We start from the raw sequence: 14,446 nt of genomic DNA, 5'->3' as shown, positions 1-14,446 counted from the left end.
AAAGTAACATTAATGCTTGCAAAGCAAGGTGACAGAAATATATTCCTAATTTTAGGCCATAGAGTAATCTAGCATGACTAATCATCCATCCTTGTAAATGTAACAAGGGTAAGTAAGGAAAATTAATAAAAGATAAATAAATCTCAGTCTGAAAACACTTGGCTCTGAAAGGAAAGCCTGCACCACCAGGAAATACATGGGATTGCAGGGATTGCAGTGAAGGCCAGGAGCTGGACTTCAGTGACCCTAGTGGGTTCCTTCTGAGTCAGGACATTCTGTGATCTGTGCTCCCCAGCACCACAGCCTCCCTTAGGGTGACCCAGTGACATCTTCTGAACCCAGGGGCCTCCATACTACAGGGCATCCATCCACCTTTAGAACATCCCTAGTTCAAGTGCTGAAATTACTCAAGACTGGGGATGTACTGTAGGTCTTCGTTTCTGCCTCTTGGAACAGTCCTTGTGTACCATCAAGTAATTTTTGGCACAAGATCTGAGTCTAACATGAACATACATATTTGCAAACTTGTTTATTTTGTATATATCTGCTGTAAGTAGGTACAATCTCCAAAGGCAGAAAAAGCTGTCCTATGTAAGGACTTTCTGAAATTAAAAATTCCAATAACTAGTTGAGTGCCTGAGGTTACTGTAGAAATACTTGACTAATGAAATACTAGAATTAGAAATAATGACAATATTAATGCAAGCACAATGGAAGATCTCCAAGGATGATGTACTACCTTCTCCACTGACTGCAAGTATTAAGGTTTACAGCTATACTGGAATAACTCATTTATTATTACTCAGTACAAATGCACTCCTCTCCCAGTCATCCAACACCCAGAACATAGTTGTAATAATCAAAAGATTTGGTGGTAACTAGAACAGTAGCTCGTTCTTCAGTAGCTGGTAATGGAAATGAAGTTTCACAGCCAGTGTGAGGTTTCACCAAGCCACAGTCACTGCAAGTGCATTCTTCCACTGAATACATTAATGTTTCACTTGGAAGTGTGTGTCTGATTTCTTCTGTGTTCACACTGCTTTCAGTATTAGCCTTGAGAATGTCATTCGGCTCCACAGCGGAGTCTGTAAATACACAGAAGTTAATTTAGTACATACATCATGCTATACTGAACAAAGAGCTTTAAAGATCCAGATTTCATTATGGTCCAACTATGTTCTAACCTCAATGAAAATTTTAAGGTATAGTGAAAATTTTAAGATGTAGCTACATAAGATAATCTTTTGTTCTATGACAACACAACCTCCTTCAGAATAAGCATTGAAGTAATTCAACATGTTTTCTAATCAGTTATTATTTATTGTCTGAAAACTCACAAATATAGTATTTGCAAAATGGAAAAAAACCTTTTTTCACCTTCACAAAATATACCACATATGTTTCACACAGACTACAATATTAAATAAAATTATTTAAAGTCTCATAAAATGAAAAGCTAATTTTGAATGTGTATCCTCTGCCTGGGAACAATTCCTTTTGCATTCAGTGAAGGAATGCATTCCTTTGCTTTTAAGTTTTCATAAATGATTTCTCAAACAGCAGCAAGTAAGCCAGGTATGAATATACAACAACACAAACCTCACGGGATCCAGAACCAACAAAGAGAAATTGCTGCTTCTGCAAGTCAACATCTGGATATTTATTCCCTAATAACTATGATAATTTCATGGAGACTATTTGAGGAATACCAAACAATCCAACAAAGACCAAACAATCCAACAAAGACAGTCATGAGAATCTGGAATATATACAATGTTTTTACATGTTAAGAGTAGCTAAAATGTACAATGATCTAAAATTCTTTGATGAAGATCTTATTTACCTGTGTTTTCCAGTTTTTCTTTTAGTTGCTTTAGGTGCTTCCATTTAAACAAGACCATTAAGGTAAACAGAGTGAATATTAAAATCAACCCTATGCCCAAACAAATCCAAAGGATTCCACTTGAATCAGTACCTTATGAAACAAAAGAGATGCATTACATTAATCATAAACAATAACTCATGTACAGTAAATATGTCCAACACATCAAACCTGAGTGTAAAATACAAGATGAAGATGCCCAGCACAGGCACAGAGTATTGCAGAAATCTACTTACTCTTCTCACAGTAGTTTTCACAGGAGGGCGGTGGTGCACTGGAACACCGCAGGTGACAAGGAGTACAAGAGAGCAGCAAATTATCAAAGTATTCATTTTTGGGGCACTGTGCCATCAGGAGCAGTAATTATGGAACTACAAAGCCACAGAAATTGTGAAAGAGTGAGGATCATCTACAAAAGGCTTCTCAGCTCTCAGTTTGAGCAACTCTAAGAACAGCTAGCAGTAATAATGGACTTCCATCACAGCTCCACTACACGGGATCATGTTACAGAAAAAGGATTTCACTCTGAGGTCCCCAAGGAATTCCTTTTTTGGCAATTCACAATTTTAGAAAAACTGAGCAGCTGCACCAAGATAGTTTTCAATGTAAATTTTGTCTGAAACAGAAAATGGTTATTTATAGAAGATGTTTCTAGAGCAGGTGCTAAGTACTACAAACTGTAGAGAAGAAAGATCTCCAAACAGAAGTCATAATAATTGTTCTTGTCTCTAAAACTGGGGAGTTTTTTTCATGGTGATTGCTTCTCAATTCTGAATTAGTCTCATTTATCACCTATTAGGGCTTGGTTGGTATTTTTGTTCATTTTGGGGGTTTTAGCTTTTTTTTTTTTTTTTGCTTATAACCATATTTCTGTGAAAAATTTAATAAGATTACATTCTAATAATGAAAGAAGTGCTATATTAATATTTTACAACTTTGATTCAAAAAGTTATCTGCATTTTTCACTTATTTTTCACCTATTTTTCCACAATACAGAACTGTCATTGGGCTAAAACTGGAGTACCCAGCATGGAAAAGTTTTATAGGACATCTTCTTCCCAGCCAGGTAGATGTATATTCAATGAATGTAACATTTCTGAAAATGTATTTAGTCTCCTCACAGAAAAAATAAAAATCTTTGACTAAAGACTGTCACAATGAAAGTAGTTTACACAGCTAACCTGTATCTTGATGTTTTATTCTAATATAATTTATTTTAAATACAAAGTTAACTAATTTTTAGCAATTAGCAGTGTTAGAAATTAGTTAATTTCTAGCAAGTAGCAATAACTGCCTCTATCCAGTATCACTGCCACAGACAGAACAGAACTACAGGCTTCTTTCTTTATCATATTTAAGTTAATTGCCTTTTTGACTACAGAAATATAAAAGGAAAACATTGTATAAGGGGTTGTAATTTCAAAGCCCATTACTAGAGACTCATTTTCCCACAAAATGCACCATGTGGGAATACACAAACTGTTTTTAGTGGAGCAGTCTAACAGATCTGTGTTCTGGTCTCTAGCAGATGGAAATGCTTATTGTGGCTTCTGCACTTGTTTCTATGGGCCAGGTGCACAGCTCAAGGCTTTCTATCACAGGCTCTTCTCCCTCTTCAAGATTAGTGGATTAAAAGGAATTGATGAAATCTGATTTAGGTGTGACAGAAGAAAATAAGGATAGAGACTGTGGGTTATGCCAGAACTTTCTCTAGGAAGTCAATGCTGGTGCTGAAGTCATAAAACTGGTTCTGCCTTGTTCCATAATCACGCTCTGGGGGAAGAAACCTCACTTATGGCTGCAATACCATCCTTGGTTCTGATGAAGCACATTTGGTACTTTATGCACAGAGTAGTTCCAGGTTTTGCTTTTAAGATGCTGTTTAGCCTTTTCAGCCATGGAGAAGACAATCACATTCTCAACAGTGATCTCAAGAGAGCAGCTACTCATGAAACCACTTCATGATACTCATGACACAACTTCATGGTACCCACAGGTACAGTAAGTGAATTTCAGGACAGACAAGCTGATCCAATTCTTTAAGCTTTTATGCACTGACTTCTGTGAAAGATCCCAGCCTTTGCTGCACTCCTGGATTGCTGTTTCAGGGGTGCAACACCTTGCATTTGTCTTTGTTGACTTTGTTATGCACTCCTGCTCCACGTGCTGCTGTGATGTATCCTACAACTGATATCTGTTCAATATGATATTGGTATTATTCATAAAAACTCTAAAGGGACTTTGCAAGGAAATGTTGATCTAAAAGCAAGGAAAGAAATAATAAAATGTGCCTATGTCTGGAGGCCACCAAGGATGTGGTTAGATTATATACAGATAAGATGATTAAATGTCTTGGTGTTAGTGAAAGGGATAGTCCTGCTCTTCACTCTGTTTACTCTGAAACGTGAGGAAGGGCTGGAGGGCTTACTTGACCACATGGCAAGCAGATTGAATTCATTAATCCAGTCAGTTCATGGAGTTTTACATCCTAGGCCCTGGAAAAAAGGCCAGAAACAACACAGAAAAAATATATATATCTATAAACAGCTGATCACTTATTGGAACATGCAACTAAGTCCACCAGAGAAATCCACATTTGGTGAACTAATGCACCAATGTCTTAATTTGAAAAGTCCTGTCAAACTCTAAGTACAGTAGAAATTCATTTATGCCTAATTATTTGAGATTATATATATAGGATAATAAGATATTGTGGCCGAAATGCTTTCTCTCTCAGTTGGCCAGAAAGTTTTCCTCTATGGCTGGTTAGAGTTCAAACATATTTCTTGTAAGACACAAAGTAAATACAAAGTAGTCTCATGTTTTCAGTCAAACTCTAGGAAACTTCCCCCCAAGTAAAAGGCACAGTACAGCTCATTTCATCAGAGCTCTGGAGAATGATGCTCTCTCTTACAGCAATAATTCTCCCTCTACAGTTGGACCACTATTTCCCAAAGCTTACAGCCTCTAAGGATAAACTAATTTTTTTGACAGATGTGCCCCAAACCACAAATCCTTGCTAATTAAGCAATACATTTTTCACATATTGGAAACTGGGGAGCAGTGACAGTAAAGGGTCTCTACTGTGTCATTCCTTTAAGCAGCCACCATTCGAGTCCCAGCCTTTTTCCCTTAGCTGTACACTGTGCCAGTGATGTATGCAATGACAAAACACAGGCAACAAATGGTTAAAAAAACTGTGAGGAATTATGGTTGTCATGGCCTGCTGCCTTTGTTTTCTGCACATCCTAACATTCAGGAGTTCCTCTCCTCAAGGGCACAAAGCAAGCATGTAATCAATTGATCTTGATAAGCAATAGATCCCACTGACAGATCCCACTACACATCTAAAGCACACATTATTTCAAAATCTATTTCCAGGAGTAAGAAAGACATTTTCTAGCTTAACAGGGTTTTTGTGCAACCTTCAGTTTTGAGTAATTTTGATAGCAAGGAGCTAATACTAAAAAAAAAACCAACCAAACAAACAACGCTTTAAGCACTTTTTTGGGAGAAGTGTGCTTTAATATGAGATGCTTTATACCTGAATTGAGAAGCTGTTTATAAAGTAAAATATTGGATTCAGCCAACGAATGAAACAAAAACCAGAAGCACTAAGAATAAATTCATTAAGTGACATTAAAGATATTGTTACTTAGAAACTGTAGTCATGTTATGTTAATAATTGTTCCACTGCCTTGTATAGTAGACATTAAATCCTCTAAGCAGAACACCAATTTGTTATATGTAGACTATGCAAACACACAAAAAAATGAGATGATGGTATGGAATGATGGTTCTCCTACTGTGATATTTACCTTTAGGGAATAATAAATATATGCCTTACTTACCAGTAAAGTTACATTTCAGCTCTTGTTCAGTTATGGGATTTACAGAGCTTGCACTGGCTTTCCAAACAATTACACATTGATGCTAATAAATGCTCTCTTATTTTAATTTGATTTTGCTTCAAAAGGATGGCAGAAATTAGCAGAGTTGGACAAAATAAGAAAGGATTTATTAACTACAATAATCATTTAACCATAAATCACAAAGTATTGCCAGGGAAGTATTTCTGCAGTTACATTACTGTAACTGAAATTCAAAAACTCCCCAAGATATCCTCTAAGAATAATTCAGACAAGTTGGCCTGCTGGAGTTGGCATCCTTCAAGAGAGCAATGGAAAAAATGCAAGAAAATAAGTATCAACTGCAGAAACAACAGGAAGAAAAAAGAGAAAAGGAAAACCAATCTCAGATTTGTTTCTAAAATGTTTCTGTCTGACTCAGGAGTGACATCTGGGGACAATTTATAAAGACCAGTATAAATTATATTTTCTGATTGTTGTTTAGAATAATGGTTTTAGTACTGACAGTTCTAGTAGAGTATCAAATTGCTGAACAGGATTTCAAGAAATCAAATCATTTTTACTGGTGAAGAGAGTACAGATAAAGGGAGCACAGCCCAGCACAGAGCAGGAGCTTTGGAGCTGTGCACAGACATACACAAGTTCACTTTGGAGCTGTACACAGACATACACAAATTCACTCTGGAGCTGTACACAGACATACACAAATTCACATTGGAGCTGTACACAGACATGCACAAATTCACTCTGGAGCTGTACACAGACATACACAAATTCACATTGGAGCTGTACACAGACATGCACAAATTCACATTGGAGCTGTACACAGACATACACAAGTGTTTCAGCCTTCTCCCATGGGAGCAGAACACCTCCAGTTCCATGTTGCCCTGGCAGAAAACAGGCACACCAAGCACTGAACATCCAGCCAGAGCATTTCCTGCCATGAACCCAAACATGACTATTAGTTTTGCTAAACATCTGGAGAAACTCAAGAGTTCCAGAAATTCTTGTCAGTTCTTATTTGTGACATGTTAAATTGATATTACGTGACAGAAATCAGTCAAGAAAAATTTTATCTTTCACTATTTAATTTGAAAAAAGCTATTGTGTCTAAGCCAAAATAATAAAATGAGAACTCTGGATGGAAAATCAAAGTAAGTAATATCATCCTGTCAATGATTAAAGATTGAAATTCATCATTCAGAGAACAATAACTTGAGATCTGTTTACCACACATAACTTAAACAACAAAGTTTTGTTCTGGCACTGCTTCAGGGTTTCTCTGTTGAAGCTTGTGCCAACTTTTTTGCCTGACTGTACTTCAGAAATTCTGCTGGCACAATTACATAGCACTTACCAAGAGAAAGAGGGTTTTCTGCTAGGACTATAACATTCCCTTCACAAACAACATTAGCTAGGCTGACAAAGGAATTCTTCTGGTTGTATAGTTGCTTCTACATTGATGGCTTTGTGCTGGCACAGCTCTTTTTTTCCCACTCACTAAGGCAACTGACCTACACTGTCAAATCTTATACTACAGGCTTGTTCTGATCCTCTCCAATTCTCTAAAGCTATTTACAGAATAAATCCCTCCCCAAAAAGTCTCTTATAAATCACCTCACCTCAACAATCCTAAAAATCTGTAAGACCAATGTACATACCAAAAACACCGCTTTTTCTTCTCAAAGGTTATTGCACTTCAAGGAACAGCATTTTTACAGACAGTCATCTCCTCAAACAGTATTAAAACTTTCTGAAACAGTTATTTTCAGAAATCCATCTTTGTAAAGTGCATGCTTTGACTGTATGGCTGGGAGGAGATAAGCTGTTCTAGGAATGGGGTACACACTGCTAGTAAATAAAAGAATGGAGCTATTAAAGGGTTCATCATGTTCATTAACTTTTACAAGCTGCACAGAACAATGCTGCTCTTAGACAAAATATTGTTTAATGTCATTTGCACACAGAGCAAAAACAAGAACAATGTGGATTTTGCCTGTTTGGTTCAGCACATTTTAATTAGACCACAGCTTTGAAAAGAGTGATGTTGCTGGTGCTACATTGAGTATTTCCAAAATGGATTAAAGAGCAAAACAACAGAAGAGAAAATGTTCCTTTAAAATAGTGATTAAAATAACAATAGTATAAACACAGTCAATTAAATCACAGACAGCTTCTGTGTCCCCCACTGTGTTCAAAGCTGACTTAGCTAAGAACCAGCTTATGGAAGAGAGGAAGGCACAGGAAAGCAGTCCTAATAGACTGCAAACCCTTGGGGTAAAGAAGATACCTTTTCATTTTTCTGACATCCCACATGTGCCAGAATAGTTATGTAACTACTAAGGACAATGCATAAGAAAGGAATTGTGCAAGCAAGTTTGGATTAACCCAATGTTTGTTAGAATGTCACTGACATTTTTGTGTTGGTATAATAGTTTTTACAGAATGCAAATATAATTTATTTCTTAATGTAAACACATTTTGTGTTGGAAAAATAATCTCTTACGTGCTACTATTTTAGTGATTTTGCAGGTGGACACAATGAACTGAAACTCATCAGCGGTATAATGCCAACAGGAGTATTGGAGTTACAATAAAAACAAATGGGCAGGAACAATTATGAATTATGTGAAGTGTTTGGCATACACTAAAGTCTAACATAAAATTTTGTTCTGGTAATTTTAGCCAAATTCTCTAGCTATTCAGAGGTTTGAGTAATGTACATTCACTTTTTTCAAATTCTCATGTACAGCATCACAGTGTCAATGTGTGCTCTCTCTCTAGACAGGAGGGAAATTGTAATTGATTCAGCCACCACTACTCCAGAATAATTCCCCATGCAAATTGCTGTCTCTGGAATAAGAATACTGGCACAGAATACTTCTAGAGTAATTAAGCCTATTTAGAAACAAGCTCACTATTTCATTCTCACAATTCCATAATGAAGTAATTATTTTCTGCAACAATGTTAACATGTTAACTAGCCATAGAAGAGCAGCTTTAAAAATCCCATGATGCTGTTATTCTTCCTTCATAACAATAATGCCATTCTGCTTTAGTCATTACTGAAACTAAAATCTTAAGGGATCTCTAATGGACAACATGCTCCCTCAACTGGGATTCCAGAGAATTAGGAAGGTGCAAAGAAAGCACATGAAAATCCCACATGGAACCAGTTCTCTATTTCCCCCTCCCTTGAGACAGACAGCATGGAAAACTGTCCATATAAAACTTAAGTGTTACAAAACTCTGACCATATCAGGAGATCTGGCCTGGAGTTATCACAGCATCCAGCAGCTCCTCCATGTCAGGGAGTCCCTGCAGTCAGAAAGGCTGGGAATAAGCAGTGTTTTAATACCCAGCCACTCCTCAGCACACCTGTGCTCCAGCCCCTTCCCCTGCTCTGTTCCTTTCTCTGGACATGATCCAGCACCTCCATGTCCAGTTCTTGTCCTGAGGGGCCCAGAGCTGGACACAGCACTCCAGGTGTGGCCTCAGCGGTGACTGCGCTGGTCCTGCTGGCCATGCTGCTTCTAAGGAAGCAAAAGGTTTATTTTCTAATGAAAATATTGCTGATCTAAAAGAAAGCATAAGAACAGAAAAACAGAGGTCTGGATTATGCTTCACAAGATTTCTTTTCAGCTGCTTCAGTATTTTGATTGACATGATGCCTCCTCCCACCAATCCTACGCCTGGCTTTCAGATCTCTGAAACCATAATCTCTGCCTTTCTTCAAAATAGATTCCCTCCTGTCTGTAACCTTCCTAGCCCCAGCTCAGTCACTGTTTACATCATTTAAGTGATCTCACTCTTCCCTTCCTTGGATGTGCGTTCTTTGCTCAGCACATTCCTTCCACATTAAGCAATCCCTCTGCTATTTACAACATTTTAACTGTCATAGATTTATAAACTACACACAGGTTCTTCACAATGTGCACACCTAAATCCCCATCTTTGTTTCCTTTGAGCTTTGATAGCAAGAAACCCACACACACAACAGTTTTGACAGAAAAACTACTTATCTAAACTACTCTCCTACTCATATTTTTCAGTCTGGAGTCTCACGGTATCAAAACCACAGAAGAAATTCTGTCTAAGGAGGAACTGCACTGCCTGTGCATTCAAAGAGAGGCATTGTGAGCAAAGATCCACCAAGAACCCAACTTATACATCTCTGAGACCTAAACAATACAGGGTAACTAAGCAATAGATCACACAGCTGAGAGCTCTAAGCCTCCAGTTAGAGTCACCTGAAAAAAGGGATGGCACTTGCAAAAAAGACCTTTCAGTCTTTCTTTTTAGAGATACACAATCAAGGAGAATAAAGGTTGTGTATACACATAGAAGTGAGAGATACACATGACTATTTTTAAAAATAATGAGCTGGGCATGTGAAGTATTTGAGAGCTGAGAAGATGGACACAAAATTACAAACTGGCATTTTGGTGTAGCAATTAATTTATTTCTTTTGCTATCTAAAAGAAAACCAATTAACTTTATGCCATTTTTGAAGCCTGCAGTATGTGTTTAATTGCTCCAAAAGGAGCCATCAAAAAAGGCTTTAACTAGATTGGAGCCCTCAAAAAGAAGAATCCAGCTCCAAAATATCATTGCCAACCCACAATGAAATGTGAGACAAATTCTAAATTCCTTTGCAGATGTGGACTAATTCTATGATTGGACTGTGAAACAGAGCTTATGCTCTGGTGCTACATTAGGAAAACCAAAGAAGACTTTTATTTGAAATTCTTCCAATGAAATAGCTTCAAATACATTTCCATGAGGGAATTCATGGACTGCAGTTCTGCCGATGCCCAGCACAGGGAGAGGAACAGGCCAGAAAGAGCATTTGTTAAATAGCAGTATTGGAACAACAAATCAGTAAAAAGATGTTTCCAGGGCAAGATGTCTTAGTTTGGATTAGACATGGTCTTGTGTAAATATAAAAGCCTCTTTATTTACTGACACTTCCACGGGCACCAGTAAAGCTTAGGAGAGACTTGACTCTTAATGAAGCCATCATGCTGAAACAGTTGTGTTTTCTATTCTCTAGTTCTCAGCTACACCTCCACAGACTACCTGGAGAGAGAATTTACCAGGCTTCAAGAACATTAGTTTATGAATTCCTGGCACCTAGTCAACCTTCTAATAATTTGCCTCCTGTCCTTTCTTTCTCCTAAGTAAATAACTTGTTCCTTTGGCTTTGTTTTTAAAGGCTCTTTCTGACTTCAAAGCAATTCTAAATACCAGGTTACTCATCCAGGTGCATAGCTACTGTACATATTTGAATACCTTTAAATATCAGGGTATGGCTCACACTGTGTCACTCCAATCCCAGCTTGCTGCCACACCAGAAAGGGAAGTTGTATTCCTTTCCTGCTCCTCCCAGTCTCAGCCAAATTGTTTCTTCCCATGTTGCAGTAGCTCAGGAAGTTGATGTCAAGGTAAACTGAGTTAATTCAATCATAACTCAAGCCTAAAACAACTCTCTTCCCATTTTAAGGCTGTTAGTAGTTTATGGAATTTTAGAAACTTACCTGTTGGTGGTGAGCAAGTAACTTCTTGAAGCTGTTCACCTGTTTGGAGCTTTCTAATGAAATCCATCTTTCTCTTCTGCTTCAGTTCCCATGGCTAAAGCATTGGTATTTCACAAGTGTCCCTGCCAGGCTGCAAAGTGCTTGTGGGAGCTTGGGTGGAAGTTATTACCACAGTACAGGCCACTGTTTCTAATAGCATGTGAACAGAGCCCTCCACTTCACTGCTGCAGGACTGACTCACCACAGACTGCAAATTAGTGGTGAAGCTGCCTTGGGATAGTTTATTGTATTAATAACTTGCTCTCACCAAAAAAGAAGTCCTGTTCCCCATTCTTACTTTACACCAGCCCTAGCAGTTGTCAAACGCCTCTTATTTGATTCAGCTGAGTAGCCCAGGAGGAAAAAGAAAGTGGATTATTCTGTCACTAAATGTAATGAGCTGGACAGACTCAGCACAGGGTCTCAGAGCTCAGAGGCAGCACAAGGACGGAAGAACTGCAGTTGTGGGGGGACAATTTCTTTGCCCCTCAGTCATCATAGGTTAACCCTAAGCTGGGCCAGACTCCTCTTTTCTAAGCAGTCTTGATCACTTAAGTCATTCATGACATGAGAGTGGATTTATATGGGTAGTTCTCAATAAGAAAAGCATTTTAGCACTTATTAAATGAAGAGCTGGTATATTTATTCGAAACATTTTGATGCAGAAGAGATTTAAACAAGAAAAGCTTTAATAATGCTTTAAAACCTCAAGTAAACAGGACCATCCAGTGGATATTTTGCCAGTAAAATTATCATAATTCCACTTTTGTTTTGAGTACCAGCTGTTCCAAAGTGGAAAAACAAACTAGTAGTCCTGTTAAAAATGTAGTGTTTGAGTTTACACAATTCCATGTGTGACAGCCTGCAAAACAGGTTGGTACACTCTGAAGGACGTCTGGCATCTTTTGAAATTCTGTGGACTAATTGTTTATATCCTAGCAAGTACCTAGGGAATAAGTACCTGTCAAGGAAGGAAGAAAGGTTGTGAAACACAACTAATTCTTTTCCCCTGAAATCAGTGGTAATATGCACTTCTACACCTCTGATCAAACACATATTTGGCCCTACTCTCCCTACACAAACACAAAAAAAATTATCACAACTCAGAAAATTATAAAAAATTATCAAAACTCACCACTTCATGAGCCATCACAAAGAAGGCCAATTTCAAAAACCTTCAAGAAGTTTTTTTAATGAATGCCAAAAAGGGTGCAAGAGTTGCTGTGTCTGTGTTCCTTGTGCTGATCATCTTAAGGTACATCTTAACTGCTCAGAAAAGGCAGCTCCTGCCTCCAGTCGAGGCTTTCCTGACCTGTAGGCTGTGTCAGGGCTCAAACCAAACACCAGTTTGCAGTACAGTGTTGCACTCATTATAAACCTGTTCCATGCTCACAGAGACAGTAAAAAGTGTTCAGTAACAAGTCACTCTGTCAGCAGAATGCCTGCAGCTTGCTCTCCAGTGCAGTTCCAGCCATTATTCAACACCAGTAATCCCTGAGTGCTGATATGGTGCTACCTTGTTTCTGTACTATGTGAAATGTATCAGACACCTCTTGGCTAATAAATGTCACCTAACAAGCAAAGGTTAGAGCTAAAAGAAAACAAACCCAAACAATGCACTGTGTACTACTTTTCCTTTTGTTAAACAGAAAAGTGATTGCCGTGCACAGCTGGGACTTACTTGCAGCTTGACAAAATTCCAAATATTACAACAGTAGCACAGGTGAGAGTCTTCCTTAATTATACTCGATTTGAAAAGTAGACACTGACAATGTCTGAAAACGAGAGTAACTCTGTGCCAGAGAACAGGGTTAGGGTTAGCCTCTTGGTGGGGCTTGAAGGAAAGGCTTCCACTTAGGCAGAAGTTTTTAGTCTCTCATTATAAGTGATGCTTTTTCTTCCAAAATGAACTTTCTGTGGTGTTAGCGAGGCTTTGGTTTTGTTGGTTTTTTGGATTGGTTTTTTTTTTGGTTTTTTGCTTTTGTAAGTGCTACCCTGCACACTAATGTTTTCCCTGGCTATGATCTGTTGGAAACCCATATTTCCATTAACACCTGTAGAAGTTTTTGTTTGTCCATGGCCCACATGTTGCTGCTGGTGTGCAGCCAGAAACCCTCTGGTTCTCATGTCAGGATTACATTACACAAATGCCCCTTCAGGAGAGCTTTTGTTCTCCAACCAAAACTGCCCAGGACTCTGTACCAAAGGGAGATATTGCATTTTTAGTTCTAAGACCACCTGCTTTCAAAACAACTCTGTATTCTGTCCTCGAGTGTTCTGATATGAATAATGTTGCAGATGGCTCGCTCCTCATGTGTCAGCGCTCCAAGAAACTCCCAAGTATTTGCTTTGTGTAGCTATAAACACACTGTACCCTACAACGAAATGCTGCCACAGCCTCATGCAGCCCCACAACCAAAATCTACTTGTTCTGTTCTGTGCTGTTTCCTCCAAATATACTTAACTTCAAGCGATGTTTTTTGGGTTCGTTGGATGATATTTTTGTCTTAAAAACTTCTAAGAGTCATACCAGTGGCGGGAGGGCCTCAAGTCTTTGCAAAGTCCTACTGACTCTGGCTTAACTGGATGGGTTTTTTACATGGTAGCAACCAAGTCAAAGGGTCCTATGGGATGACCAAAATTGGAACTTTCCCTGCATCCTGTCCACTTTTGGCTGGACAGGTACAGCAGCGTTCCTTCTTGCATCCCGTGGGAGGCCGTGCGCTCCCACAGCTCCCCCGGGAGCTCTGCAGCCCCCTCTGCCCTCCAGGACGGGTTCGGTGTGAAGCGATGGGAGCTGACCCGGGCGGTTCCTGTCCCGCCTGTCCTGTCCCTGTGCATCCCTGCTCCACAGAACGGGTTCGATGTGATTTTACACCGCGGGTCGCTGACCCGGGCGGTTCCGCTCCAGCCTGAGGCGTTCGCGCCAACCCCACGTTCCGCATCCCCCTGGAAAAGGGGGCGGGGTCAGCAGGGACGCACGGCGCGCGCGGGGGCCGCCGGGAGTTGCAGTTCCTGAGCGCTCAAGGAACGCAGGCAACTCCATTTCCCGTCTGTCCTCGGGAGGCGGGGCGCGGGTGCGCGCGCGTGGCATGACGGGTATTGTAGTTCTTGCG

At 39.2% G+C, this 14,446-nt stretch overlaps 1 protein-coding gene across 1 annotated transcript; it reads right to left on the bottom strand.

Annotated features, from left to right (window-relative positions):
* Window positions 1–515: 515 nt before the first annotated feature.
* TNFRSF17 (TNF receptor superfamily member 17) lies at window positions 516–2,425 on the bottom strand. Its single transcript, XM_005420415.1, has 3 exons — window positions 2,119–2,425; window positions 1,844–1,975; window positions 516–1,085 (listed from the first exon to the last, which is right to left on the bottom strand). The coding sequence occupies exons 1-3, from the start codon at window positions 2,231–2,233 to the stop codon at window positions 829–831; spliced, it is 504 nt and encodes a 167-aa protein (XP_005420472.1). The 5' UTR covers window positions 2,234–2,425; the 3' UTR covers window positions 516–828.
* Between the last annotated feature and the right edge of the window lie 12,021 nt (window positions 2,426–14,446).

The sequence above is a fragment of the Geospiza fortis genome, unplaced genomic scaffold, assembly GCF_000277835.1.
Source record: "Geospiza fortis unplaced genomic scaffold, GeoFor_1.0 scaffold237, whole genome shotgun sequence".
Lineage (NCBI taxonomy): Eukaryota > Metazoa > Chordata > Aves > Passeriformes > Thraupidae > Geospiza > Geospiza fortis.
This window is presented reverse-complemented; position numbering and strand designations above follow the sequence as displayed.